Source organism: Leucopleurus acutus (genome assembly GCF_964270905.1).
Source record: "Leucopleurus acutus genome assembly, chromosome: 18".
Lineage (NCBI taxonomy): Eukaryota > Metazoa > Chordata > Mammalia > Artiodactyla > Delphinidae > Leucopleurus > Leucopleurus acutus.
In genome coordinates, this window is record NC_139160.1 from 73,509,080 (window position 1) to 73,536,917 (window position 27,838).

Here is a 27,838-nt window from a genome sequence, read left to right on the forward strand (position 1 = left end):
AAAACCAACTATGGCAAATCTGCTACAAAACATACAGTGCAGTGTTATTAGCAAATTACCGCACCACTGGCAACTCCCTATGGACAACAGAACGTTAAAAAAAAACCAAACCCACCCTCAAAACATAAGAGTAAACAAGAAACATTACAAATAACAAAGGTGATGGTGAAGAATCAAAACTGGCAATTCAACAAATGAAAGAATGGGGCCTCCTGCTTGGGCTTCAACACCCGTTCTAGATTTTTTACCTTCGGTGGTCCTTCTGCTAATTAATAACACTCTGGTATTTGTTTATAAGACTCCTGGATGGACTGGCAAGTCTCAAAAATTAAGATATACTGTTTTCAGAATTTCTTATGGCCAATACAAAGCAGATGGATGGTTCTGGGGTAAAGGAGCAGAAAATTGGGACAAATGGTAACAGAAGCTCTGGTTTTATTAACAGCTTTGGAGAAATTTTAGTTAAGAAAGACCCGAATATAAAATGAGGCATTAGAAACAGCATACAGAGTTCAATTGGCCAGGATTCTGTACTTATTTTACCTCAGAAAATTAAAAAGTACAAACTTTCTTTTGCAATTTTTTTTTTTGTAAACTATTGTTATTTTGGGGGGAAATTCTTGAAGTACTGGTGGCCATACAGAAAAGCTATGAACATATGTTACTAGCACAACTAACTCAGAAATTAACTGAGGACACAGACAGCCTAATTTGCTACATCTTCGTAAGAGAAACTGGAGCAGTAAACCTTTAACTACAAACCCCTTCCCCTCTTTGCAAGCATTAAAGAGTCCTCACACATAGCTAATTTAAAGGTTTAGTTTATACAATTGATTTAATTCTGCAAACTCCACAATATAAATGGCAATAACTACATATATTAAATACTGTAATAAAAATAAACAGTTATTAGTTAATTCTATAATGCATTAAGAGCAACTTTAAAAAACAAATTGTGAATAAAGGCATACTTAATAAATTAGGGAACATCTGAACTGCTAATAGTTTGGGAAAGAATTTGAACTTTTTACAAAACCAGTGGAAACAAATGAAGAAAACAAATTACTACACATTGCTGTAGCACAGAAAGGATTGGGTGCGTTTTATTAACAATGACATCCTCTTTCCTGCAGCCTGACACAGGAACAGTTCCATTATCTGATGTGAGCCTCCAACAGCAAGCAGATACTGCAGCACGTTACTAAGCAACTTACTGTGATTTCACACTATATGTGGCAGGAAGAAATTTTTTAAAAACGAAAAGGCAGGCATAAGCTGATTTCTAATATTTTTAAGTCCAGGCTACTCTCAGATACAATGTTTAGAACACTTGTATACCAAAACAACTTTTAAATGAACATTTCCAAAAACTTGCATATACAACTTAGGTACAATGGATCTGGCACCAAAAAAAAAAGGTTACATTAAAAAAAAAAAGTGTAAGAATCATGAAATAATTAAAGCTAACCTAAATTCTTCAGGTAAATAAAGTGAATGTTTTCGAGTAATAGGTATCATGTTTACTAAAAGTCAGTTCTCACGAGTTCATGCCTATTTAAAATCCTATCTTTAAAGATATGTAAACTTATTTTATTGTTCCTTACCACAATGAGACTTATGGAAGAGCTCAAACTAAAGCAACAGCATTTTTCTTAGCATGCACAAACAAAATAATCTACCATTTAGTCATCTCATGAAGTTATGTTTTCACGTTTAAAAGACTGATCAAAACTGTCTCAAAAATACTGGAAAGTTTCTCTACTTTGATGACATATCTATGCATCTCAGGTAGCATTTTTATATCCATATCCTTTTCTTGAATAAATGTTTTAATACCAGTTCACTTAAACATATGTAAAGATAAATGAGGCAGATTTTAGTGTAGCAAAGTCATCCATAAGATATAACATGCAAAAACAAAACAAAAGCTTGTAAGTTTAAATGTGTTTGTCCCCCCAAAAAACGTGCAGGTACCCTACACTGAAGATGATTTGACTACCTAAGCCTTCTATAAAAGTACAAAGCTAAGTTCTTTCTGATGGCCCACTTTGAAAATAATCTAAAACAGTATAACTTTTTAGAATCATTCTTCTGGTTATTAAGTATAATTTGTGGTAATAATACTTATATCCTAAAATAGAGGCACAGGATTGAGAATTTAAATCTTTTTCTGGGTGCTTAGTCTTTCTTAACGGTAATACTGTTGTCATAATTTGTTGTATCAGCATAAATTAGGTATCTGTAAAATAGCCATTAAATACTAATTCTCAAGTATAATGTACATATAAATCCTATGTTAAAAGTGAAAAATATACAGCATAGTCCTAGGATTTCTAGATTGTTGACCATCAAAAAGTAAACCACCCTCTTTTAAGACTTAACAGAACTTTAAAAAAAATTGCTTCAACATATGAATTTAAGACTTTACTTTATTCAGCAAAATCATTTATTTACACAATGGGGAATGCTGGTTTGATTTCATCAATGAAATAAAAACAAGTTGAACAGAGACAATACTGAACTGTATGTATATGTTGTATCAGAGCTGACCAACTGTATCCTTACCTGTGTCAGGAACATCAAGAGTAACAGTACCACGAGGACACTGGTTAACAATATACCACAAAGGTCCGGCAACACCCTGGGCGCTTCCGATGCAATTACCAACTTTTTCTTTTTTTATAAATATATAAAAAAACAAAAAGTCAGCAAAACCAGCATTATGATGTAGTAAACAGAGTATAACGGTGAAGTCAGTGGGTCCGTAAAAACCTTATCAGACCATCCATAGTTTACAAAGTGATCTGCTCTTCTTCAGATCACTAATACAGAATCCAACAGGTGAAAAAATATCGCTTTGTGGAAGATAACAATGATCTGATAAGGATTTGACTTAATGGACATTAAAGGAGTGGAGGGGAAAAAAAGGAATTGCAGAGCATAGCCCCTATTAGAACAAGCTAACTTTCCAGATTTTCCAAATTAAAAAAAAACAAAACAAACAAAAAAAAAACCACTTCAACATGAAGCTACCATACAAAGTTTTTCCATTTTTCTTTGTAAAAAGTTCAGAGTTTGCAATTTAATCCTGGGTTTTTAATGAGAAGGACAGTTTTGGCCTGGACTTCCCCTTGCCCAGGATAATTTTTTGTTCTTCTTTTTGTTGACGCTGTCGCTCTTGTTCTAGTTTCATCCTTTCCTCATGAATCTTTCTTTGTTCTTCAACAATTCTCAACTGTTCTTCAGCCTGAAAGGTAAAAGTAAAAAACTAGAATTTCATGTCTTCTATTAGTAATATTCCAGAAATTGGGTGACAAATTCATCAACAGGGGCACACAAAAGTGTATGTTTAAAAAATCTTGCCTAAGATCGCATAGAAAGTATCAGGAAAACATACCTAGGAATCAGAAAAGAACTCCTTATTAATTATTCCAACATTTTCTGATTTTTTTTTAATGAAAAATATATGAACAAATTGTAGGAAAGCACTTGAACATTTTGAAAATGAAAAGAAGTTTCTACAAATCATGTCGAGATCAGTATACATTTTTGTCCTATTACCTATTTTTATTTTATCTACACCCTCGATGCACCAGATTAACAAACTGTCAAATACGAATCAAGGCATGAATTTTTCAGAGTATGTTATTACCAATTACTATAACTAAATTTATAATTAGAAAGGCATACAAAAATTATAGACAAAAATCCCCAACAGAACTACATTATATTGTCAATATACAACCATGAAATAGTAAGTTTTTTTCTGGAGAGAAAAATGAGACCTTTTGACCTGGCTAACTATAAAACGCCATCTAATTTCAAATAGATATCAATCAAATTCCTGCAATGCCTCTGACTCCTTCACAACTCCTTCAGTCTCAAGCAACCGACTTCCTTCCTGTGCTCTCTACAGAAGACTCCCCTCTGCACCAAGAAAATCAGGTCATTCTCACGAGCTCCGTCAAGTTGCTCCCTCTCCCCAAAGATTTCATGTCCACTCCTGTAATTCTCAACCAGCTGTAGTTTTATTCCTCTCCCAGGGGACATTAGGAAGTGTGTGGTTGGTTGTCACAATGTGTGTGTGTGTGTGTGCATGCATGTGTGCCGTGTGCACACACATGCTGTGTGTCATGTGTGTGTCGTGTGCGTGCGTTATGTGTGCCACGTGTCTCGTGTCGTGTGTCGATGTGTGTGCCGTGTGTGCATGTGTGTCGTGTGTGAGTGCATGTAGTGTGTCGTGTGTGCATGTGTGTGTCGTGTGTCTCGTGTGTGTGGCATGTGCGCATGTGTGGCGTGTGTCTCATGTGTGTGGTGTGGCGTGTGGCGTGTGTGTGCCGTGTGTGTGGGTGGCCCTCCTTGCACCCAGTGGGCAGAGAACAGGCCACCAGACATCCTACAAGGCACAGGACAGCCCCCCTCCCCAACAACAAAGAATTATCTAACTCCAAAGATGAACAGTGCCAAGGTTTAGGAAACCTGCTCTAACTCTTGACTTTTAAATCTCAGCTATCATCACTGAGTTGTCCTTTTTCCCCCCCATCTGACCCTGATCTTAAAATATACACTGCATCCTTCGAATGCCTTATTTCCATTCAAAGTCAAATTTTAAAAATTCACTGCTTACATCTCCATTATTCTACTGAAATTGTTTTTTAGATGGTCAAAAACTAACAATAAGTTTAGTGGCCTTTCCCTTTACTCATTCTTCTGTTCACTTGAACTTGTCTTTTAAAAATTTTCTCTCCTCCCATAAATGAAACACTAAGGTTCAAAAGGCTAAGGTCCTCCATGGATAGGTTTTTCTTTTCAGGAATACTAGAAGTCAGTGTGACTGAATTATAGGCTTTATGGCAGAAGATGGAAAAGGTAACAAGTTCTAGTATTCAACTTAATAAAACGTTTAAATTTTATCTTGTAGGTTAAAAAAAAACAAACCAACTTTTAAATACATAAGTCACACCAGAAAGAGGTTTGTTTTACTTTAAGATGGAGGCCGGTGGGGTGGGGAGCAAGTAAGGGGAAGGATCATGACCCTAAAAGGTGGAAGACAGTGGGCCAAATCCACTGTTACCAAGTACGGTCAGAGGTGAGGAAGACCCAAAACTGAAGGAGTGGGAATTAGGTGGGCAGGCAAGATGGGCAAGTGGATTTTCACAAACTTCTGTATCTTTATATTCTCATAAGGTGGAAACCCAACAGAGAGCTGAAGTACCTCTCCCATACCTTTCTCCTAAGCTACATTTCCAGCTGGCTGAGGAACATCCAACTGGGAAACTTCTTCAATACCTTCAAAACTCCACATGTTCAAGATTTAAATTCTTCAAGCCTAACCCTAAAATGAACCAGCCCTTTCTGGCCTCCCTCCTGCCACGCATCTAGTATGGCTTATTTCCTTCCCCTCCTCCCTCTTCCCTCGACATAACCAAACAGCCCTCAGGTTTGTCAATTCCCCCCTTATATCCCTCTCTTCCTTTATAGTCTCTCCCCTAGAGCTCTGTCCCTTCCCTCTGCCACCGTGCCAGTTCAGGGCCCCAGATCTCTCGCAGACCTAAAATGGTCTTGTTTCCAGTCTCTGCCCCTCAATCCACCCTACACAATGCTGCTGGCTTCACCTTTCCTGAGCACTGTGCTCTCCTGCCCTCAGACTTCCAATGATTTCCACTGTGCACAGACATGGCCTAACTTCCTAGATTAGCATACTATTTGTGACTTTCCATATCCTTTCTATCTGCCCTCCACCAGCTCAGCTCATGCCATTCTTTCCTACGACAATCCTACCTGTGTGTCAAAGTCCATTGCAAATCACCATTCTCTTGTTTAGACTTTCAATGATAACTACAAGAGAAATAATCATCTGCTTCTGATCACCATTAGTAAATTCATATGCAAATTCATCCAGTTTTAATAAATCATCCCACATTGGGGTCAGAGCATGGCACATGCAACTGAATCAAGACTTAATAAAGACTCTTAGGGGGCACGCTTGTGCTTTGGAAACTCTTTCCAGGATAAACACCACAGACTCGCTTTTCCGTAAGGTTCTAACTCAGCCCCTAGGAAAGCAGATTAGAAAGAAGCTTGGGGACTAACCGGTTTGAACATCACAACTTCAACCCATTTGAGAAATTTATGAAAACTACTTTGGCACTATCCACCCCAAACTACATTTCGCAGTACTTTTATATCCAGCAATTTAATTTTCTAGATTTTATACTATAAACATACTTGCATACATGCAAAATTGAACAAGTTTATTGCAACGTGGTTTGTAAAAGACTGGAAAAACCCCAATATTCATCAATATGGACTATTAAATATATTATGGAAAATATATTTTAAAAAATACTGTGTGGCTGTTAAATCTTGAATCATGTGATCATATTACCTAATCAAAAAATTAAACAAGATTTAAAAAGTAACTTCCTTCACAGACAGAAAATACTATTTCTACTGCACTGAAATTATCTTTAGATTTGAGTGAAGAGAAAGAAAAGGTTCAGTTTCATTGAAGTCTACAAATACAGGAGACAAAAGCGTGTGTGTGTGTGTGTGTGTGTGTGTGTGTGTGTGTGTGTACAGAGGGAGAGCTGTAATTAACCAGGAGTGATAGCTAACAGTGTTATCCCCAGTGCTTAAGCACATAATGCCTATTACAAGTACCTGACAATGGAATGGTTTTAAAAAATGAAACCAAGCAGGTCCTTCCCGTCTTTATGTATAAATATTTGTATTTTGTTCTATTACAGCTTTAAACTAAGCATATTCAATTACACCTTGGCAAAGAAAAAAAAAAAAGATGATGGATTTTCACTAAACTTATCATGGTAATCATATGTTAAATCTTTATGCTATACAGTGCTGTTATGTCAATTATATCTCAATAAAACTGCAGAAATAACAAAAAGACATTTTCAAATAAAAAGAATGATACAGATACAAGTGTATTTACTTTATGTAAAAAAAACATGTATCCTAAAATGTGGCCTGTAATAAGTTTTCAACAATTCTAATACATCAGGGGAGGACTCCCTATTTGTAAAACTAACATTCATAACGTTTTTGTAAAACAAAGAAGAATTTTATGACATGCATAGTTGGTCTTTAAGTTTCAGTACTTCAATAATCCTGGGAAAATCTTATTTTTTTGACCCTTACTATATATATAAAGAATGGCTCTAACAGCAATGACAATAACCATGAAATTATGACAGGGTAATTATGAGATGAAATAAGATAATTATGAGAGAACACACTGTAAAGTGCAATACTTTAAAATGCTGGAAATTATCTTTTAAACCAAACAAAAAATATTTGAGGGCCTGAGTACAGTGACCAGAGAAGGAAAACAATTATTTTAGCTCTAAAGTAAGAAAACTGGGGCTTCCATGGTGGTGCAATGGTTAAGAATCCACCTGCCAATGAAGGGGACATGGGTTTGAGCCCTGGTCCGGGAAGATCCTACATGCCGCGGAGCAACTAAGCCCGTGCGCCACAACTACCGAAGCCCGCACGCCTAGGGCCCGTGCTCCGCAACAAGAGAAGCCACAGCAATGAGAAGCCCATGGACCGCAACAAAGAGTAGCCCCCGCTCGCCGCAACTAGAGAAAGCCCACGCGCAGCAACAAAGACCCAATGCAGCCAAAAATAAATAAATAAATAAAAAATAAAATAAGAAAACTATGTTGAACTGAAAGTTACAAAACTTTTTCAACTGGAAGTTAATGAATGTCTTGATAAACTGATAAATCTTGACAATAAAAGTAAATTTTATATATTAAAAAAAAGCAGGCTATGGGCTTCCCTGGTGGCGCAGTGGTTGGGAGTCCGCCTGCCATGCAGGGGACGCGGGTTCGTGCCCTGGTCCGGGAGGATCCCGCGTGCCGCAGAGCGGCTGGGCCCGTGAGCTGTGGCCGCTGAGCCTGTGCTCTGCGGCAGGAGGGGCCGCAGCAGTGAGAGGCCCGCGTACCGCAAAAAAAAAGAAAAAAAAAAACAGGCTAGTTGAGAAAAACCAAACCTGTCTCTCATTTTAATACAGTGGCTTTCAAGTGATGAAAAACTGCCTATCCATCTGTAAGTGTGATATGACTCTACACCTTACTTGCTAGGTATTCTTCTAAAGCCTTGCCTCCCACCTCCCTCTGCAGTTAACTGACTGAAAGGCTGCTTTGTTCCTGATGGTCCCATCTGCTGGCACATATACACTGTTCCTCTCCCCTCGCTTCAAATGTATGCAAAAGAAAACATTCTTCCAAGTGGGGGGAGGGTATGCACATTCGTATTGATACAGGTGAACAACACTAAATTCTCCTACAAGACTAACGTGGTGGACATCAGGGAGGCCAAAGAGAAAGGTAACACACCCACCATACTAGAGCCATTACAGTGGGGCAGTCCTTCCCAGCCACTACACCCAGGACCCTGTTTGGTCTCAAAAAGCCTTTCAACCCTGCACCCCATGCAAAAAGAATGACTGCTGAGATGAAATACACAAGAGCAAAACATACCATTATAGTAGAAGGGTCTACTTAACCCCCTTCCCAGTATCTTTTGTCTTCCCCTCCCACTTTACCTAGAGGTCCTACTGCAAAAATCTAAAGATAGAAATATTTATCAGGAGTGATTACTGGGATGATGGGAAGAACTAAAAAAATCTTACAATTAGGAATCATGCCCCTACTGGGAAATGTGAATTTCTGCATTTTAACCTCCCAAAACATACCTCCTGTTTCACTCTGCCATTCTGCAATTTTGTTTCTTTAATGCACCCTCCCCTCCATAAAAACTATAATGTATGTCCCCTTTTAGATAAACAATGAGTAAAAAAAAATTATAAAAAGAAATTTAATGTGATTAGTTTTGACCCTTAGCAAACTATTATGATGTTATTCATGTACAAGGTTTAAAAAAGAAAATAACAAAGAAGGACTGAAAAAAGCAATTCCCTCTTTTCCTCCAGGGGCCATGGCAATTTAGTTATTCTGAGAGTTACCTCCTTAGGATATACACTAACTATCATTACGGGATATCATTAGCTACTCATCTAAAGAGAAATCATACCACCACACTCCTTCTAGCCCCCTTTTACTTAAAGTACAAATAATTGCTTCAAGAAGGAACTGACTGATAGTTGAGCTTGGTTTGAAAAGAAACATTGGGTACAAAACTCACTGCCTTCCAGACCTCTGGAGAGAGTGCTCTGTGTTACTGCCAAAAGAGAAATCTGATACCTTCAGGATTTTACCATTCATGTCTATAAACATAACAAAAAAACTGCACTCTTCTAGATGTGGTTCTTTTAATATTCTGTAGCCTAAATTCTCCGTTCTTTTACTCAGTTCTTTTGTTTGTCTTATTCAGTATTCATTCCTTTTTGTGAAAGCTCTCCTTCAATGCCTGGTGATCCTTGGCTCTTAGCACGATTACATCAGGTCTTCCCTGGTTCCCACAATAGACTTTTACTTTCCTTCCTTCTTCCTCTTCTCCCTCCCTCTGTACACCCTTATCACTCACCAAGTTCAACTATTCTCGTTACTGTTTCTACTCCCACCTGATCAAGTGCCCATCTTTTTCACTGACCTCAGTGGCTTTCTCGTTTCTAGTCTCCATCCTTCACACCACCCCACACGACGGCAATACATTAATGTCCAGAAAGTTTTTAAAAAATCGTTGCCAAGAATACATGAACATCATTAAATCAACCTTCTGCCTTATCAACTGGGAACAAGCCTCTCAGTGATTTAAAATCCTTACCTAATTTGCCCACTCTTTCAAATTAAAATATTTAATTGACATTTACATTTGATGGCATATCATATTTTCCTATCTCTTAAAATGTATAAATATGCCATTATGAGCCATCCTAAGTACTGTGCTGTTTCAACTTACATAATACACTCACTCTAGCATAAATGCCCCATTCTCTTTCCAACTATGTTAGTTTCCTGTAGCCACTGTAACAAATTACCACAAACTGGATAGCTTAAAACAGCAGAAGTTTATTCTGAAGGCAAGAAGTCCAAAATCAGTATCACTGCAACAAAATCAAGGTGCTGATATTCCAGGGCCACATTCCTTCGGCCAGTACCTTCATATCTCTGTTCTGACTTCATATCACCTTTTCCTATGTTAGTGAAGTCTGAAAGCCTTTCATCATTAGGTCTTCTCTCCCTTTCAGTCCATGTTGGCAGTGTTTCTGCTGATATAACATCTCGAAAACACTGTAAGTCTCCCATGTATATCAGGCCACTAGACAACAGGCTCTTCCACAGGTCTTTTCTGGATAATCTCATCTAATCCTGGCTTTTGCTAAAATGGCTGAGGTAACCTATGAGTCACAGGCATAAACTCTTCAGCATTAGCAAAAGGATGTCCAATCATACCCTTAGCCTTCTTTCCAGAACAAGTTTTTCTAATAGTGAATCTAATTTTAGCATCTTTTGCAATCTAAATAGGCTAAATATTTCCCCAAACATCAAGTTCTCATTTATTTTACTTCTTGATTCTTTCCTCAATTACTCTCCTCTTGCATTTTACATAAATATTCAGAAGAAACCAGACTGCACTTTACTTAGAAATATCTTCAGCTGTACATGAGCTTCATCGCTTAGATAAGTTCTCCCTTTCACACAACTGTAGGTCACAGTTCAGTTGGGTTTTCTTCCACTATATAACAAGGAATTCCTTCCCTCCAGTTTGCATAACATGCTTTCATTTTCTTTCTAACCCTAACCAGAAGTGCCTTTTTAAAAAAGGGATTTCTTTCTTTATTTTTGGCTGTGTTGGGTCTTAGTAGCAGCACCCGGGCTCCTCTCTAGTTGTGGCGCATGGGCTCCAGACTGCAAGGGCTCTGTAGTTGCGGCACGCAGGCTCTCTAGTTGCTGCGAGTGGGCTTAGCTGCCCTGCGACATGTGGATCTTAGTTAGTTACCCGACCAGGGATCAAACACGCGTCCCCTGCATTGCAAGGCGGATTCTTAACCACTGGACCACCAGAGAAGTCCCCAGAAGTGCACTTAAAGCCCATATTCCTACTAACAGTCTAGGCATTTTCTATCATGTACCTCAAAATTCTTCCAGCCTCTACCCACTGTCCAATACCAAAAACACCTGCACATTTTTAGGTAACAAGTTATCACAAACTAGGTAGGCTCAAAACAGCACATGATTAGTCTGAGAGCCGGAAGTCCGACATCAGGATTACTGGGCCCAAATCAAGGTGTCAGCAGGGTGTGCTCCCTCTCAAGGATCTAAAGGAAGTCTGTTCCTTGCTTCTTCCAATTCCTGGTGGCTGCTAAGAGGATTCCTTGCCTTCTGACCACATCACTACAGTCTTCAAGGCCAGTATCTTCAAATCTCTCTCTGTTCTGTCTTTGGCTTCTCCTGTCTGTGTTTTGTGGTAGAATCTCCTTCCATCTCCCTCTTATAAGGATATATGTAAAGGCATTTAGGGCACAGTAATAATCCAGGATAAACTCCCCACCTCAAGATCCTTAACTTATTCACATCTGTGTAGACTCTTTTAACTGTCATATAAGGTAACACTCGCAGGTTCTAGGGATTAGAACATGCATATCTTTTTTGGGGGGCAGGAGACATTTTTCTGTCTACTACACGAACATTAAAAAATTCTTTCTTACATCTCCCTAAGAACTCTTTTCAGAGCTATCTCTTAATTGCAAAGTGAGATCTGGTTTACTTGAAACTTAAGTATGTGGAATACATTTCATATATAGTCAGCTTGTAAACATGGTACTATCTTTTCATCTCTCAAGCTGGTGAGATACCACGTGTTAAACAGCACAACGAGCACGCTAAATCTCCCTAACTGGCAAGGGAAAAGAGGACAATTATTTCAATGTTAAAGAGAGGAAATATACTATAGACCCAGAATTTCAGGACACAGTTTGAGGGGTCGTTTCTCCTACTGACATAACCTCCTAGAACATTTCATTCCATGGCAACACCTACCACCTTCACTTAGTCTGTTTCCTGTTCTGAATAAATAAGATTCATACACATTTCAGAATAGTATCTGGGCTTATCCCAGACGCATCACTAAAAACTGTGTGAAGAAGAGGACTTTGAAAAATTTTAAGTACTACTTTTAACATTTTAAAGAAACTTAAAAATTCTCCATCGTACTAACAACAGCCTTTCAAATGTTTGATGATAGCTGTGCAATGCCAATACTAACCCAAGAACTAGGAACCAATCTGCCAAAAAGCCAAGTCAAGCTAATCCACTTTTGGATTAGTTTTTGTTTGATTTTATAAATCAAATACGTATGTTCGTCAATATTTTCTTGCCTCTTTATGGACAGATAAAATCAAGTATCTTGATAAACAACTTGGAACTAAAATGAGCAAAAACTACTCTTGGTCTAGACCACTTAACATGTATCATATATGAGAGTCCGTATGGCTTAGCTAATCTGGTTCCTTACTACAGACATTACTGGGAGCAATCTTTGAAGTTTTGTCACAAGGGCTTACTTAAAACTTAGTCTAAGTGTGGCTTAAATTTACTTTCTTTACTAGTTATTCTTACCTGATCATAATGGTGATACACATTACTTGTAAAAAAAAAAAAAAGTAGAAACTGGAGAAAAGTATAAAATTACTTATAGGCTTACCAATTAGAGATAACTATTCTCAGTACTTTGGCATATTTTTCTATTAAATGTACAAATATACATTTCAAATTAGGAAAATCATACTTCCCCTGTATTATCAGATGCTTTTTGACTACAGAAAAATCCCCTGTATGTATGTGTTATAATTTATCTAAAAACCTGGGCAATTTTCACTATTCAAATAAGGGGAAAACATTTTTGTGTGTGAATTGATTTGTACTGGATTCAGTTTCCATTAGGTAAGTTCTTAGGCGCAGAATTAAAATTTAAGGTTCCTGGTATATACTGATTTATTGTTATTTTCTAAAATGGTCACATCCATTTAAACTCCCAGAATAGTGCACTATATAAAGGGTCTCTTTATACCATATTCTTGCCAACACTTGCTACTAACGGGGAAAAAAAAGTCTTTTCAAATTTGGTATATAGTATTAGAGAAAAAGGAAAAGAGAGGGGGCATTTCTTTGTTTTCCCATTAAGGCTGGGATTTATTTTCAGGAATTTACTACAGCTACTTTTCATTTTACTCGTGTGAAGTTACCTCTTTTACCTCTCGAAGTAGTCCCCCCCCCCTTTCAGGAAGTTGGTCTCCTTTATTGATTTACAAGAGATCACTGTGTTATTCTTTCATGGTTATAGACAAGAAATCTCCCCCAGGGTACACTCTTTTCCAACCTGTCTAATCTGCTTTCAAAACCTGAACTTCTGACTACACATAAAGTGGGTTTACTACAACTACTACTGCTTATCCCAAGAGATCCCACACATTCTTGCTTTTTTTCTAATTGTACTTCCCTAAAGGTCTTTGCCCTACTTCATTTCCTCACCCTCTTGTCCTCACCCTAAATTCAATTTCTAACTGTCCATCAAGGTCCAGAGCAGTGGTATCTCTTCCAGGAAGGTTCCCAGGGCAATTATGTCAGTTACCTCATGTAACTCATACCACGTACCAAATAGTTCCATATCATTAGCTGACTTTTCTTGGAGTTGTCCTTGTCTCCACAATTAATACACTAATGCCTTTAAGAGAACTTAACATCCTGACTACTTTTATCTCCAAATTGCTTTTTATTCATGTCTATTATTTTAACAAGACTTTCAATACATTCTATGTAGTATTTCCTAGTGTAAATACTAAGAAACGTGTATAAAGATTAAAGAACTGTGCTCGAAATTGAGAGGAAAGGGAAAGGACGATAAAAATGAGAGAAACTGCAATAGTGTGCCTTGCATGTTTATACAGTAACATTTTCTTGTCTCTTCCTACACAAAGGGTACTCTACTTTCCCTGCAAGGACATGGCCACCAACAGAACCAAATAAAAATTAATTCTCTCCAACAGGAACAATAATTTTTTATGCTTCCAACATTACTGAAAACAAGAAGCAAATTAGTTATGTCCAGATTTTTACCAATTTTCCTCAAATTCAAGCTGCTTCTTCCCTAAGATACCCTTTCACTGAAGTTTTATTGATAACATGCAGTCAGAGCAGCGTCACTGCAGTCTAATAATACGAAGTCAAACTCAAGGGTTCTAGAGCAGTGCTACTCTAAGGATGGCCCATGGACCAACGACAGTGCAAACTGTAACTGACCCACAATAAGATATGCAGAAGCCAAGAATAAGCATTTTAGAAACTTCTATAGCAATTTGACCTCATTTTTCTAATAATTCATCTTAACTGTATTTTCCAAAAGTAGAGGTCTGAGACAAACTGGGATTAAAAGACAAAAACAAAACCTGGGCAACTTTACCACCACTTGAAAAGCACTGCTTTAGAATATGCTTTGCTAATCTCCTATTTTTATGGTTCATTTGGGTAAACAAAGAAGGCTATTAGAGGAACGTAAGGAGGCCAAGCTGTCCCCAGGCACTCAGACAGCTACCCCAGGGTCAGAAGGGATCAAGACCTTGGCAGGGTATACCAAGCTTAGAACCTTTGCTCTAGAAGTCACAATCTGGCCTTTCAGGACATCTGCAAACTGAACTCCCTATACAGTCTCTTACACCACGTTCTAAGAGGAATTCTATCCCACGTACTGGGTAATTTTGCTTCAATGTTTCTAGCACCAACTATACTGTTCATCTCTCCTGCAAATACCCATGGCCTTACAAACAAGACTATATCTACCTTTCAAAGCTCAACCTTCAAAACTAAAATTAAGATGCACACTTCCCCTCTTACTTTCTCTCGCACTTGCACTGAGATTTTCTCCTTATGTGGAATCACTAAAAGAAAAAAGCGTTATCACATATGTATTAATCAGCAATGTATTGATACATCTTATTATGACTTCTCACCCACCTCATATTCATGGTGCTTCTTCCACCTAAGCAGATTTTAAGGTCTTTTCATTGGTAAAGCACAAGTAGGTCTTCCCCTTTCCTTGTGGCTTTCACAGTAACCAGGACAGTGATATTAAGAATCCCTTGTGTCATGTTCAGTAAGTTGTTTAGGGTATTTCTAGTTTGGCTCTTATCTGGGGCAGATTATCTTTTAAAAGATCATACTCTAGAACCAACTGCTGGTGGTTTTAACTTTCACATTCTTATTCACTATAAAACAATTATTTACAGTCCTCCTTCACCAACCCCCCAGTGGGATTCACTGTTAATTACTTAGATCCTCCCAGATCTTTTTCTGTGCCTTTATAAACACAGTCACAGAATTTGTTTTTTCTGAATCGCTTAACTGGAGCTTCCATCTTGCCTTCCTCCCCCAGTCAAGAGTATGACTTAGCAGCAAATGTCTTCCTATGGCTGCATTATTCTCAACACATTTCTAACTAGACAAAACTTGTCTAAAACCAAGAGTCCCTCTAGGGTCATGTCTTCATTCCTGGGCAGTAAATACCACTAATCCTCATTCATTCTAAGTAAATTTCCCTCTATCTCTGATTTATATTCTTACTTTGAAGTAGAATTCCTATATGCCATCTTCATAAGGAAAAGAAAATTTTCCCTTATAATGTCTGACTATCCTTCTTCATTTTTTGATTTATTTATATCCATAGTCCTTTAATTCTAGCTTTCTTTTACATCATACTGAGAATGCTTCAAAATATATTCATACTCTTAATTGGGAAAACCCTGCTACACCAAAAATTGTACCTATTTTTAAATTCTATTTTAAATGTTAGCATATGCTACAAACAAACAAATAGAAGTACTAAAATACAGAATGGGAAAGAAAAATAGAAGTGATATGTATTCATTTTTCTATTTAAAAAATTTACTTCAATATTCTTATACTGACTTCTTTATTAAATGTAAAAATTGTATCTCCTTTTACACCTGTATCTCATATTGTAATTCTTTAAGTCTCTGTATTCCTTGTTAGATTATAAACATGAAATATGAAAAAAATTTATTAATCTGGTACACTTAGTATCAAATATATACTCTCTACTTATTCTGTCTAGTAATTGGTAACAAAGCAACTAATGCCAAGTGAAACGCTGCGTATTAGTAGACTTAATTAAGAACTTAACCTTAAGTTTTTGTTTTTGTCTTTTTAGGTACAGAAGAAATTAGGGATGGGGACAGTACAATTTCCCCTAGGAAAGCTGTTTTAAACCACTGTGAATTTTGGAACTTTCTCCAGATTAATCAGAATCTCTGGCTTGCCCCAAACAGATTCCTCTAGAAGACAGTAGCTAAAATCTACTCAACTATTCCTACTGTTCCCTCAAATCCCTTAAAATAGTCCCGAGAACTCTAAAATGTTTTTCATGAATGCTTCATACATACCAGTTTGGCTTGTGCTTCTGCAATTTTTCGGTTATTCTCTTCTAGTATTCGCTCTAGCTCCTCACGTTTTGCACGTTCTTCCTCCTAAAGGGGAGGACATGTTAAGATGTTAGAAAAATAAATTTTTTTTATTGATAAAATATTCACTAATCTTCCTCTGAATTATTTCGATCTGACTAAACAGGGTAGCTTTATAGCTACCTTCTGTCTGACAAATGATAAACTGTGCAGCCACTAAAATTTGTTTCTAGTACTAAATTTAAATCATCCCTCCCAGTCCAAACAGCAACCAACTAAACCCTCCCTAATGACAGTTTCCTGGCAATTATTACTAATACTTTAATATCACACAAATCAACAAGGACAACTACAAAACTGGATAGTATTTACCAAATTAAAAAAATAATATATAAAATATAAATAAAGTGAATATTTGTCTCACCAATTATGTATACCTACGTATTCTTTACCTATACTCCTTTAATCAGCATTAAAAGTTGAATATTTACTGTCTTGTCCAGTGTCCTGCAGAGTGTGCTCCTCGGCTGCCATACGCGCCAGCTTCCTCTTTAAAATGATTTGTACTGTTAGCTTGGCAATACCTGCATCAGCAGCTCAACCATTTATAAAGAAACAACATACAAGGAAGGCTGAGCTGAGGAATGCAGATGTTTATGGTAAGAAGGAACAAAAAATGTAATTCATCATTCCTAAGGCAAACAATTAATAAGAAAAATACATTTACTGTTAGTGAAAAATACAAATGGTAATCCATACTTCATGGAACTAAGGGCTTCTTCCATGGGGAGAATGGACTTAACATTCAGATGTTGACAATTTCTAAAGGCAGCTTATCTTGTCATCTACAATCTGAACTGAAATTCAGGAATCCAGGGGGTGCATGGTCAGGAAATAAAATTCTGTAATTTATTTTTTCTTGGAGAACTTCATGAGATTTTATAATGCAAGCTATATGAAGATTGCTTGATGGTTTGGGCAGTGTTGAGATCACAGCATACATATTCAAATGATTTTAATATTTGGAAAGACTGTCAGAGGGTTGTGTCCGTGTAAAAAAAAAATTGTTAATATGAAACAAAAAGCAAATGAAGAGAAAAAAATCTTCCTATGATTAATAACTCGCTACAAGACAGCACCATTACTCCAAAAGTATCTTCATTATTAAAGGCACTAACAAAAATTTCATGGCACAGAGTTTGGGATATCCACCAAATATAGACATGTATATCTAGACAGCACAAGGGAAAATGCATTTGAAAAACTAAGCTTACTGGGAAACAAGAGATTTAATAAGATGTCAACTTGTCCACAATAATGCCAAGATTAAAAATGACAATGAGTCACATATTTTGAGTCAAACATTGAAGTTCAAGAAAATATAACCACGGGATTTCCTATGGCACACACCAATGGAATTCACAGTCACTATGCAAACTATGTTGAGGGACACTCAGTGCTGTAAGGTAATTTGCCTTGAGCGTTCCAGTGACTTTCAACAAGTTTTAGGATCCTGGAGTAATCAGTGCAAATAAGCCATAAAGCTTCAGTAGCAAATTACTGTCTCACAGAAAGACATTTTCAACTTCTGCTCCAGCTGCTGATAAAACAAATCATGTGTTTAGCTTGACTCCAGACAAGGACAACCTGTTCCTTCATAACTCTCTAGAGAAAAAAAGGAGTTGTTAGTAGATACTAAAAAAGTGGACGAATAATCTGGACATTTTTTCCTAAAAAGATCTTTGAAACACATTAGGAAAATGGAGGGCCTTATGATCAGAATGCTAGAATTAGTCCGTTGTGTTGAGGCAGGATTTGGGGTAGGGGGTGAGGGATAAAAGAAGGAAAAAAAGAAGAGCAAGAAAACCTACTTATCAAAAGCAGGTGCTATCACTCAATGTTAGGCCCTGCTCTTTTTAATCTGACTGAAGGCAAAAAGCCTCTCACAGTCTAGGCAATAAGAGAGATAAACAGAAAAGAAGAACACGTAACCACAGGTGGATTTTTATCCTTTTCCCTTTACCACTCCCTGTCTCCCCCCACCCTCCCAAAAAAAGAATGTAAGTCCTGCAGCCATGGCAAAAGTTTCAAACACTTCTCAAATATGTAAGCCAGCTCCATTAAATCAAAAAGTATCCTTGGATAGTTTTATGAAAATAGCTTTTAAATATCAGTCAGCACATGTGAATAGGCTAAAAAATTAACTTTCGCAGCAATGTTAAGTTTAGATGAGAAAGGAATTGGTCTGCATTCCATCTCTTTCTGAACTGCGCAGGAGGCACACCCGACACTGAAAGTTTTGCCATGGACTGTCTCTACTTTCCAAACGACCGAGCGTTACCTCTCTGGCTTTTTGCGCTGCAAGCTCAGCTTGTCTCTGTCGCTCGAGTTCTTCGAGCAACTGCTTTTCCATGATGCGCTTGGCCTCCTCGACCCTTCGGAGCACTTCTCGCTCAATCTCGTCCTTCCGTTTCTCCAATTCTTCCTCCACCCTTTTTGCCACCAATTCTTCCACTCTTCGTGCCGTTTCTTCCTCGATGAGTTTTTCTTCTATTTCCTGCTGCCGACTAGCAAACAAAGTGGGGAAAGGACTTAGATAATGTAAGAAATAAACCTAAGAACTGAAATAGAACTAGTTGTGAGTCTGTAAAACACTGAGTCTGCTTACATATTTCTAAGATTTTACAACTCATTTTCATGTAACATTCAAGGAAATGATAGATACCAAAAGATTAAGTGATACAGAAATTCAAGTAAATATAAAATCATGGTTTTTTTGGTCACTTTCTAAAGTAAATACAAAAAGACTAGTATACACAAACAGCTTATTAATGCAGTAGTTTTAGGAACTGTAGAGTGAATGTGAAACAGGAAATCTACTTTCGTTACCAGCTTCATAAGGAAAAGACAAGCTATTAAATATATGATTTGCTCCTCTGTCAATCCATTCAGTCTAAGGGTTGAGCTACAGACAAGTCAGGAGAAACTATTATGTAGCAAGCAGTTCAGACCAGCTAAATTCATTCTCCCCTCCCCCACCCCAAGCCAGATCAGAATAAAGACAGACTCAAAGAGATTCAGACTGCTGAAGCAACATACCGTGGTTTTTAGCAAAAATACAGGCAAACTTATTCAGGTTCTAAACTTTTGCCCTTTACTGCACCTTTTCTTTTGTTAACTGACTTTCAATTCAAAGCTCTTCTAGATATGGGAAAGTGGATGAAATATATTAGTATCACTTCTAAAAAGTTCAATGAAGCATGATATCGTTTAATTATTTTAACCCCATTTAGGTATTATAAATGAACTTATTCACTCAAAATGAAATTCTGTGCTGAAGATATTGACATTTATCATGGCACTATGGTGGAAACCTTGCACATTTTATACCAATGATCTCCAATATGACAGCCACTAGCCAGATGTGTCTGGTTTGAATTGAAGATTAGTAAGAAGAAAAGATATATAAGATCTCATGTATTTTTATTTGATTACATGTTAAAATGACAGTATTTTGAGACAGACTGGGAATATATTAAAATTAATTTCACTAGTTCCTTTTTAATGTGGCTCACACTGTACTTCTCTTGAACGGCATTACTTGAGACAATAATTTGTGCTGGAATGAATGCAGAGACTCTGAAAGTATACCTAAATCCTAAGAGGTCAATCTATTAATGCTGCATATTTCTCACAATCCACAAAATTAAACAAAATCTGTAACCCTTCCATCTTTTGATGACTCATACATATGTATGAGTCATTCAATTTATCTGTTTAGTAAAGGCTTTATAGTTTCTAAGTGACCTTTAAATACCCAATCCACTTCAACCCAACTCTACTTTGGGGGGTGATTCAATTCCCACTGAAGTGCTTTCATTCTCAACTCCTGTTATTTATTCACAGTGTTATCATACTGACACCAATGTATCTAATATTCTGATTCATATCTGTTTCTGCATTTATAATCCCTACATACTTCTGTCAGGGAGATAGCAACTACTTGAGAAGTCATAATTTCTGTTAGGTTCTAGATATCTGCAATAACCATTCTTGTTTCTTAAATATCTCCTCCCCAACACTAAATTATTGGTGATTTTCACTGGGGGAAACCCCCCCCCACAAAAGCCTAACATGTACTCTCTATCTATACTCCTTTTCCTTTTTTAACTTTGAATGAAATATAGTATTAGGGTAGTTTCAATAAGCCTTTAGCTATAGCAGCTTAGTAAAAGAGAAGAGATATCCACCCCAACGCTAGAATGGCCAGGAATACCTAAAAGCCATCAGGCAGCTATTTCAATGGAAATTAAACTACATTCCAAACATAAAAATATTGTTTCTCTACTTCATCCAAAGAGAAAGACAGAAATATGAAATGAAACAAGCAAGCTAACAACTGCTGAACCTGGATGACAGCTGTATGAGGATTAATACCCTATTTTGCTGAATTGGAAAGCTTTCATGACACGAAGTTTCAGAAGCGTACACACCCCGCCCCACGCTTTCTTCTGTTAGTTGGTTCTTATAAAATTAGTAAATGTAGCGACGTCTACAAAGAAACCTCATTTTAAAATTTCAAAAATGGTACAACTCTTAAAGCAGAACACTGTAAACCAAGTTCCAGTTAAAACTTTCCACACAAAGTAAAAGATGAGGGAAAAGAATTGGATAAGGCTTTGGGTTTGTTTATCAGTAGAAAAGCTGCCTAATTAACTCAGGAATTTGGTAAAGGTGGAAGAGACCTGACACATGCTCAGGGTTTCTGTCAGGCAAACAGTCCCTAGAGGACAGCAATATGGCACAATGGCCAGTGGGACCACACCTCCACAGATCTGGTCAGCAAGGAGAAAAGAGCTCAAACCAATCCAGTTCCTTACTTACAGCAGGAGCCAGATCAGCATGCTGTCAGCTCCCTGTGTCTCTGCTCCCACTGATGGACACCAAACCAGAGAGGCCAGGTGACAGGCCGTACAGGGTGACAAGCAATGTAGGCAACAGGTGGCTGCTGCTAAGGAGTCCGTTCTAAGTACAGCTCAGCAGTTTTCCAGCCTAAAGGGGAGGGCAAGCGGAAACTCCCAAGCTCAACTGAAACCCAGAGGATGAGAAATGGCCTAGTGGAGTTTCTTACAAGGCTGCTCATCCCCCTTTGTTCCTGAAGGCACCACGGCACACCCCCAGGACTGTAATTAAGCCTTGCTGCTGCGCCCTACACAAGGAGACAGGCAAGGTCAGGGCACCAGAGCAGAGCTGTTCCCCTACAAGCATGATCAAGGATATAATTTTTGCTGTCGCTGTTATTTTCAGTAAGGTTAAAATTGCTACTTCAGCACTCAGAAAAAAATTTAAATCAATTTTTGGATCCAGTGCTGAAAAAGTTAAGAGCCGGATATTGCTTTAATCCCCTTCCCCCCACACACTTGGATCCAGAAAACCAAGGGCACACGAACAAGAGAATTAAGCACTTGAGAGATACGACAAGTCTGTATTGAACAACCTACTATGCACTAGATGCTGTGCTAGAAACCTGAACCCCACTACTACCTACTAATAGAGCCTATACTTCTGCGACTCTGTTCTACAGCTAAATATAAGTATTAACATACATGATAAGTAAAAATTCTCCGCATGTCTCAGCAATCTCTGTATTCCTGTGTTTTTCTTCATTTGTCTTGTCTTTTCCCACAAAAGCACAAACATATAAGGTATAGAATTGAATGAAACTTAGTACAACATAGCCTTCCTCTACCAGTTAGCCGAAGGAGGGTGGGAGGGATAGGTGGCTCTTAAAATTTTAAAAAGTTCATTCTTATTGATGACAAACTTATTATCATAATCAGTGATAAGGCAGCAACTGGGCTAACTTTCCTAAGAAGCCCTGAAACTTTCTCAGAAAAGAAAAAAAACCCAACAACCCATTTTTGCCATTAGTATCTTAGGAAAGATCCTTCACCTAAAATGACTGCCTAGCCATTCCTTAAAACTGTTGCCATAGGAGTTGTCACTCTCTTGATATTCTTTTCTCTCTCTCATCTTTTCCTCAGGCTCCTCTGCTGAATCCATCCCCTTGCTAAGAATCTGTGAGGGCTTCTCTGATGGTGCAGTGGTTGGGAGTCCGCCTGCCAATGCAGGGAACATGGGTTTGAGCCCTGTTCCGGGAAGATCTCACATGCCGCGGAGCAACTCAGCCTGTGCGCCACAACTACTGAGCCCACGTGCCACAACTACTGAAGCCCGCATGCCTGGAGCCCGTGCTCCGCAACGGGAGAGTCCACTGCAATGAGAAGCCTGCGTGCCACAAGGAAGAGTGGCCCCTGCTCGTCGCAACTAGAGAAAGCCCACGTGCAGCAGCGAAGACCCAACGCAACCAAACAAACAATCTGAAGCTGATGAAAGGGTTGAATGAAAACCTTGAAGTTTTTCAATAGATAAGAGTAGGTCCTCATTTTCTCCATGCTCTCATAACACTAATCACGATCAACTTTAAAATGGCAACTATTAAAACAAACAGCAAGGGCCCATCGTTAAATGCGAGTGTGACTTTGTACAGAGCATTGGTTAATATTATTTTTAAGTCTTTAAAATGTACAAACTCAACCCTAGTAGTGTCCTTCTAGGAACTGCTTCATAATATTAGCAAACAGTATTTACTCAGTACTGAATAGACACCAACTAACTACACTGCCAAAAGCTTTATACTCCACGGCATAATGTGCATCTCTGATGGCTCCTGAGGCTAAACAGGTGACTGAGAGGTGACCCTCAACCTAGGCAACTCCAAAGATAACGATCTTAAGCATGCTACTACCCTGCACTGTTTCTCCACGACAAACATTAAAGGCAAAGGTATGCACAAAAATTTAGCTACCAAAATAATTACCTAAAAAATTGATAAAATTCTTACCAACATCAGCTTGATCTTATGCCCTAATGTTTTGTCTCAAAGCCCTAACCTCCCTGAGGTACGTAGTTCCAATATAACGAATTTGCTCTCACAATGAGCATTCTTCTAAGAATCACTCATATAGATCCCAGTTCACTTTAGACACTCGGATTTAGGAGGCTCTCGATATGCCATGCAATTGAACATCAAGTATATGCGAACCTAGATATCACAGGCTACAGTAAGTTACTATGCCATTAATATTATCCTGATCTGCTGCAAGTCATTTTCAGCCACTCATTTTTTCCAACAGTTATCACAACAGGCATAAAGCGTCTCAAAATAATACATAGGAAAAATGATAAGGGTGCAGAGGAGGAAAGAGAGAGCAACACTGAATGACTGGGACATAAGGAGAAGGAAATCTTTTGAACTGAATTTTCAACCACAGGAATGAACTTTTCAACAGTGAGGAAAAAAATTTTTTTTAATTTTAAGGTCTGCCTTTTACTGCATCAAGATCGTAACTTGTAAGATCACTTCTTAAAATCACCAGGTTCAATCTGCCTACGTGTAAAAAAATTACATTAAATAACATTATTTACTGAGTCTCATTACATACATGCCAAGTATCACCTAAGTACTTTTTTTTTTTTTTTTTTTTTTTTTTTTTTTTTGCGGTACACGGGCCTCTCACTGCTGTGGCCTCTCCCGCTGCGGAGCACAGGCTCCGGACACGCAGGCTCAGCGGCCGTGGCTCACGGGCCCAGCCGCTCCGCGGCATGTGGGATCCTCCCGGACCGGGGCACAAACCCGCGTCCCCTGCATCGGCAGGCGGACTCTCAACCACTGCGCCACCAGGGAAGCCCATCACCTAAGTACTTTTAATCTTCACAATAAGCGAGACAGGTATCTCCATTTTACAGATAAGAAATCAAGCTCACAGGCAGGTAGTTTATTCAAGGCCTCAGAATTGTAAACGGCAATCTGGTTTCCAACCTTAAGGAGACTTTCTAATCCTTTCCAACCTTAAGGAGACTTTCTAATCGGTTAAGCCCAAGAGATTTTAATTTTGCTGTCTCTCTCCATCTCACACTGGACCTCTAGAAGGTACACTTGACAGTGCGTGTTCTTCTGTTACGTTCTCTGCTGTCTACTACACCACACACTTGTCTCCCTTTGTCCAACTGTACATCCAGACATTCCCTAAGGTTTTTTCAGTCCCATGAATCAACTGCTCTTCTCCCTCCACTCTCTGCCTGGGCCATTCTATCTACTCTCAAGGTTTCCCCCAGGCTTCAGTCTCCCGTGTCAACCTTGGATGAACTCACTATGTCCAAAACCGAGTGCCTACATTGGAAGTGCCAAGTGCAAGTTTCTGACATTTTAACTAGTGTTTGACCCACAGCAGTCACTTAAACATTTGGTGGCTGAGATGCAATAGCCACAATATAAACATGAGAGCCAAAACAATGCTTTATTTCCCCTATGTTTCACATCCAATTTTGTTTGCCCTAAATGCTTCTTAAATCTGCCCCTCTCTTCCATTCCAACAACTGCTCCCTCACTACTCCTATGTGGACTTACTGTAACTTTCTATCCTACACAGCAGTACATGCTCCATTGAAAACCAAACCTACAATCCCACGCCATTTGCCTGCTTAAAACCCTTCTGGTTTCTATGATGAAATCCAAGCTCCTTAATATGGCAAGACCCTTCCCATGATTCCCTGCCTCTATCTACCTCTCCAGCCACTCCATGACTTGAATACTTACAGAAATGCATGTGCCAGTCAATATTCACCTCTTTACTCCACCTAAGACCATACTGCACCCCTCCCTTTATTCTGGCAGGGGTGGAGGGGGCTCCCTCCCTTGGTCCACAAGTATCCTCCTATGCTTAGCCTGACAGAATCCTATTTTTACCTGCCACTCACTCCGGAGGAGCACTAAGGTGTTTACCCATCCAGGATGCTTCCTTTTTACAGTCACATCACTATCACTGAATTTACCACACTGTATTATTATCTACCTACCTGTCTTCAAGCTAGATGGAGACCTTGGAGGGGTCAATCATCTTCAGAGTAACAGCTCCTAGCATAGTGTCTGGCACTTATTAAGATGCTCCATAAGTATCAGGTGAATGAACTAAACAACAGGATTTGTAAATAAACAACTACTTCTGCCCATTCCCATGACTGCAAAACCTAGATCTTTCAATCGTCTCCTCTGTATTATTAGGCATTAGAGCGTACTAAGTAGTGCCTACTGCACGACACGCAGGGATTCAGTGAACAGGTGGCTGCTAGCTCTGCCCCCTCCTCCCTTCATAAATGCTAACGGCCATGTGCTTCCTCTATCAACTTGGGACAATGTAACTGCTCTATTTTCTCATTTCATCCCTGGATTTCTTCTCTGCTATTCGTGTGTAGCTTGCTAAATGCTTCTATCTATTCCTTGGATACCAAGTTTCCTTTCACTCTTCCCCGTAAGTTTCGGCTCTCTAATGAATGGCAAATCATTACTCTTCGGAGGTATCCTTTGTTTTCACATGGAAATACTATCTCAGAATTATCTTAGCTAATTTTTTTAAATGTTCATCTGTTGACAGTTATTTGAGAGCTACATCTTCACAGTTAAGGATCTTGTTCCAGACCAAAAAAACGGGATTCTGTATAATCACGGTTTCTTGTGACACAATTATTCGTACTCGGTGTTCATACTTCCCACCGATAGTTCTAAATAAAGGAAAAATGCAAGCGTTGTGCATGTTTTAAAGAAACGCAGTGAAAGAGATCTCCAGGTACTGCTTCCTCCAGTAATAACAGTTAGTTTTCCAGTCCCCTACCTCTTAATGATTTCCTTTCAGAAACAAGTTTTGCTGGAACATAACACAAACTACACTGCAGAGACTGAAAACGCCTACACGGTTCAGCACTCATAAATCTGTCTCAGGAAAATTCTATATTCAGTAACTCTCCTGCCTTATGGGCACTTTCTAAACATGCACTGAAGAACTGAGGAAGATGGCTGGTTAAACAGGGAGAGTTAGCAAATCTCTCTACCTTTCAACGTGGCTTTGGGAAAGAATACCCAGCGCATCAGAGTACCAGGGTCTTGAACCAAAACACAACTCTACACTTTAAAACCAAAATTTCATTCGTTTGGAATCATTTGCACCTACTCTGAGACCAAAAGGTACTTGAGAGGTGACTCTTCTGCATATGATCAATGCAAAAGTAAAAGCGAATATTCTATCTTCTGAACAGCACGTATACACCAAAAAGGGAAACGAGTTACAGTCTTGCACCGAAGTGTGCTACGGAGACCTACAGCCCATAACTAGTAAAGAGTGAAAAGACGGAGCAGGCTTCGATTGGTTACACAGGTGAACTCAAGCGTCAAGATTCATTTACCTCACTGCACACCTAAGCTGCGCGCATTCTGTTTTTACACCTCAGAAAACAAAAAGAGCAGGCCCAAGACAGGAAAAGCGACCGCGACGTCTCTACCAGCAGGAGTACACTAAAGTATAAGGACTTATATTGGGTGCGTGTACGTTTCAACCACCTGAAGCGGTTCACCTCCGAGAATCCCTGTCCCGCGTTTAGGGTGCAAGGCAAGAACGCTCTTCTGCAGGGGCCCCCAACGTCCTCCGTCCACTTTCCGGGGCCAGCCTGCTCCAACCCCACACGGAACTCCACCCTCTACTTCCGGGACGCTCCTCCTCCTCTCGCGCCAAAATGCTTGCCCTGCTCCAAGCCCTTCCAGCTCCATCTCCACTACTGCCCTTCCCAGCCAACTCGTGGGTCTGTCCTGCCCCAGGCTTTCCATAGGCCAGGGTTGCAGCCGCTGGGGCCGGTCCCTGCGACCCCGCTAACCTCCTTCACTCGCCCCAGGGCCAATCAGCTCCCCCTCCCCGCCACCCCGCACCCGCCGCCTCCCCGGCTCCCGGCCCCTCCCCCCGCGGGCACTCACATTTTTCGTTGCCGCTCGAACTCTGCTTTCTTCTCCTCCTCCTCTCGCTTCTGCTTCTCGTCCAGGCTGCTGCGCTTGCTCACCGTGCGCCCGAAGATGTCGATGCGATCGGGCGGGGACGAGGCGCGCTCCCGGTCCCGCTCGCGCCGGGACACGGCCGTGTTGGTGGAGCGCGAGCGGGACCGCGACTCCCGCCGCCGGTTCCGTTTACTTTCCCGGGACTTGGAGCGCTTTCGCACGCGCTCCTTGTCCCGAGACCGCGACCGGGACCGGCTCCGCTTCTTGTTGTGTTTGCTGCTCTTGGTGTGTTTGGAGCGGGACGAGCTCCGGCTCCGAGACCGGCCCATCCTTCCGGGCGACGCTGGGACTAACCGCTGGCTTCGGGCCCCGCACGTGCCCGGCTGTCCTCGCCTCCGCTTCCGGAAGCGGGCTGGCAATCTTGTCGAGGCTGGGGGAAGGAGAGCTATCAGCGAGCTGACTTTCTGCCTCCCCCTGAGGCCGACGGCCGCCACGAAGGCCGCCGCCAACGACAAGGCCGCAACGCCAGGAATTGCTAAGATGGCAGCCGCGGCTGC

General features: G+C 39.6%; 1 protein-coding gene across 2 annotated transcripts; it reads right to left on the reverse strand.

Annotated features, from left to right (window-relative positions):
• Positions 1 to 1,788: 1,788 nt before the first annotated feature.
• ARGLU1 (arginine and glutamate rich 1) lies at positions 1,789 to 27,838 on the reverse strand. Of its 2 annotated transcripts, none has more exons than XM_082859608.1 (4): positions 27,264 to 27,838; positions 18,744 to 18,969; positions 16,385 to 16,468; positions 1,789 to 3,247 (listed from the first exon to the last, which is right to left on the reverse strand). In XM_082859608.1, exons 1-4 carry the CDS (start codon positions 27,608 to 27,610, stop codon positions 3,083 to 3,085), a joined length of 822 nt encoding a protein of 273 aa, XP_082715734.1. In that variant the 5' UTR covers positions 27,611 to 27,838; the 3' UTR covers positions 1,789 to 3,082. The 2 variants fall into 2 exon arrangements, 1 of the variants encoding a protein (XP_082715734.1); XR_014326922.1 differs by having other exon boundaries at positions 3,195 to 3,247; positions 16,385 to 16,951.

What these genes read in the sequence shown, in the direction of transcription:
- ARGLU1 (XM_082859608.1), bottom strand. Translation starts at nt 27,610, where the DNA reads ATGGGCCGGTCTCGGAGCCGGAGCTCGTCCCGCTCCAAACACACCAAG. An exon ending in TTCGAGCGGCAACGAAAAAT is followed by an intron (nt 18,970 to 27,263) that starts GTGAGTGCCCGC and finishes TTTGTTTGCTAG; the next exon opens with TCGGCAGCAGGAAATAGAAG. An exon ending in CAGAAGCACAAGCCAAACTG is followed by an intron (nt 3,248 to 16,384) that starts GTATGTATGAAG and finishes TTTACCTTTCAG; the next exon opens with GCTGAAGAACAGTTGAGAAT.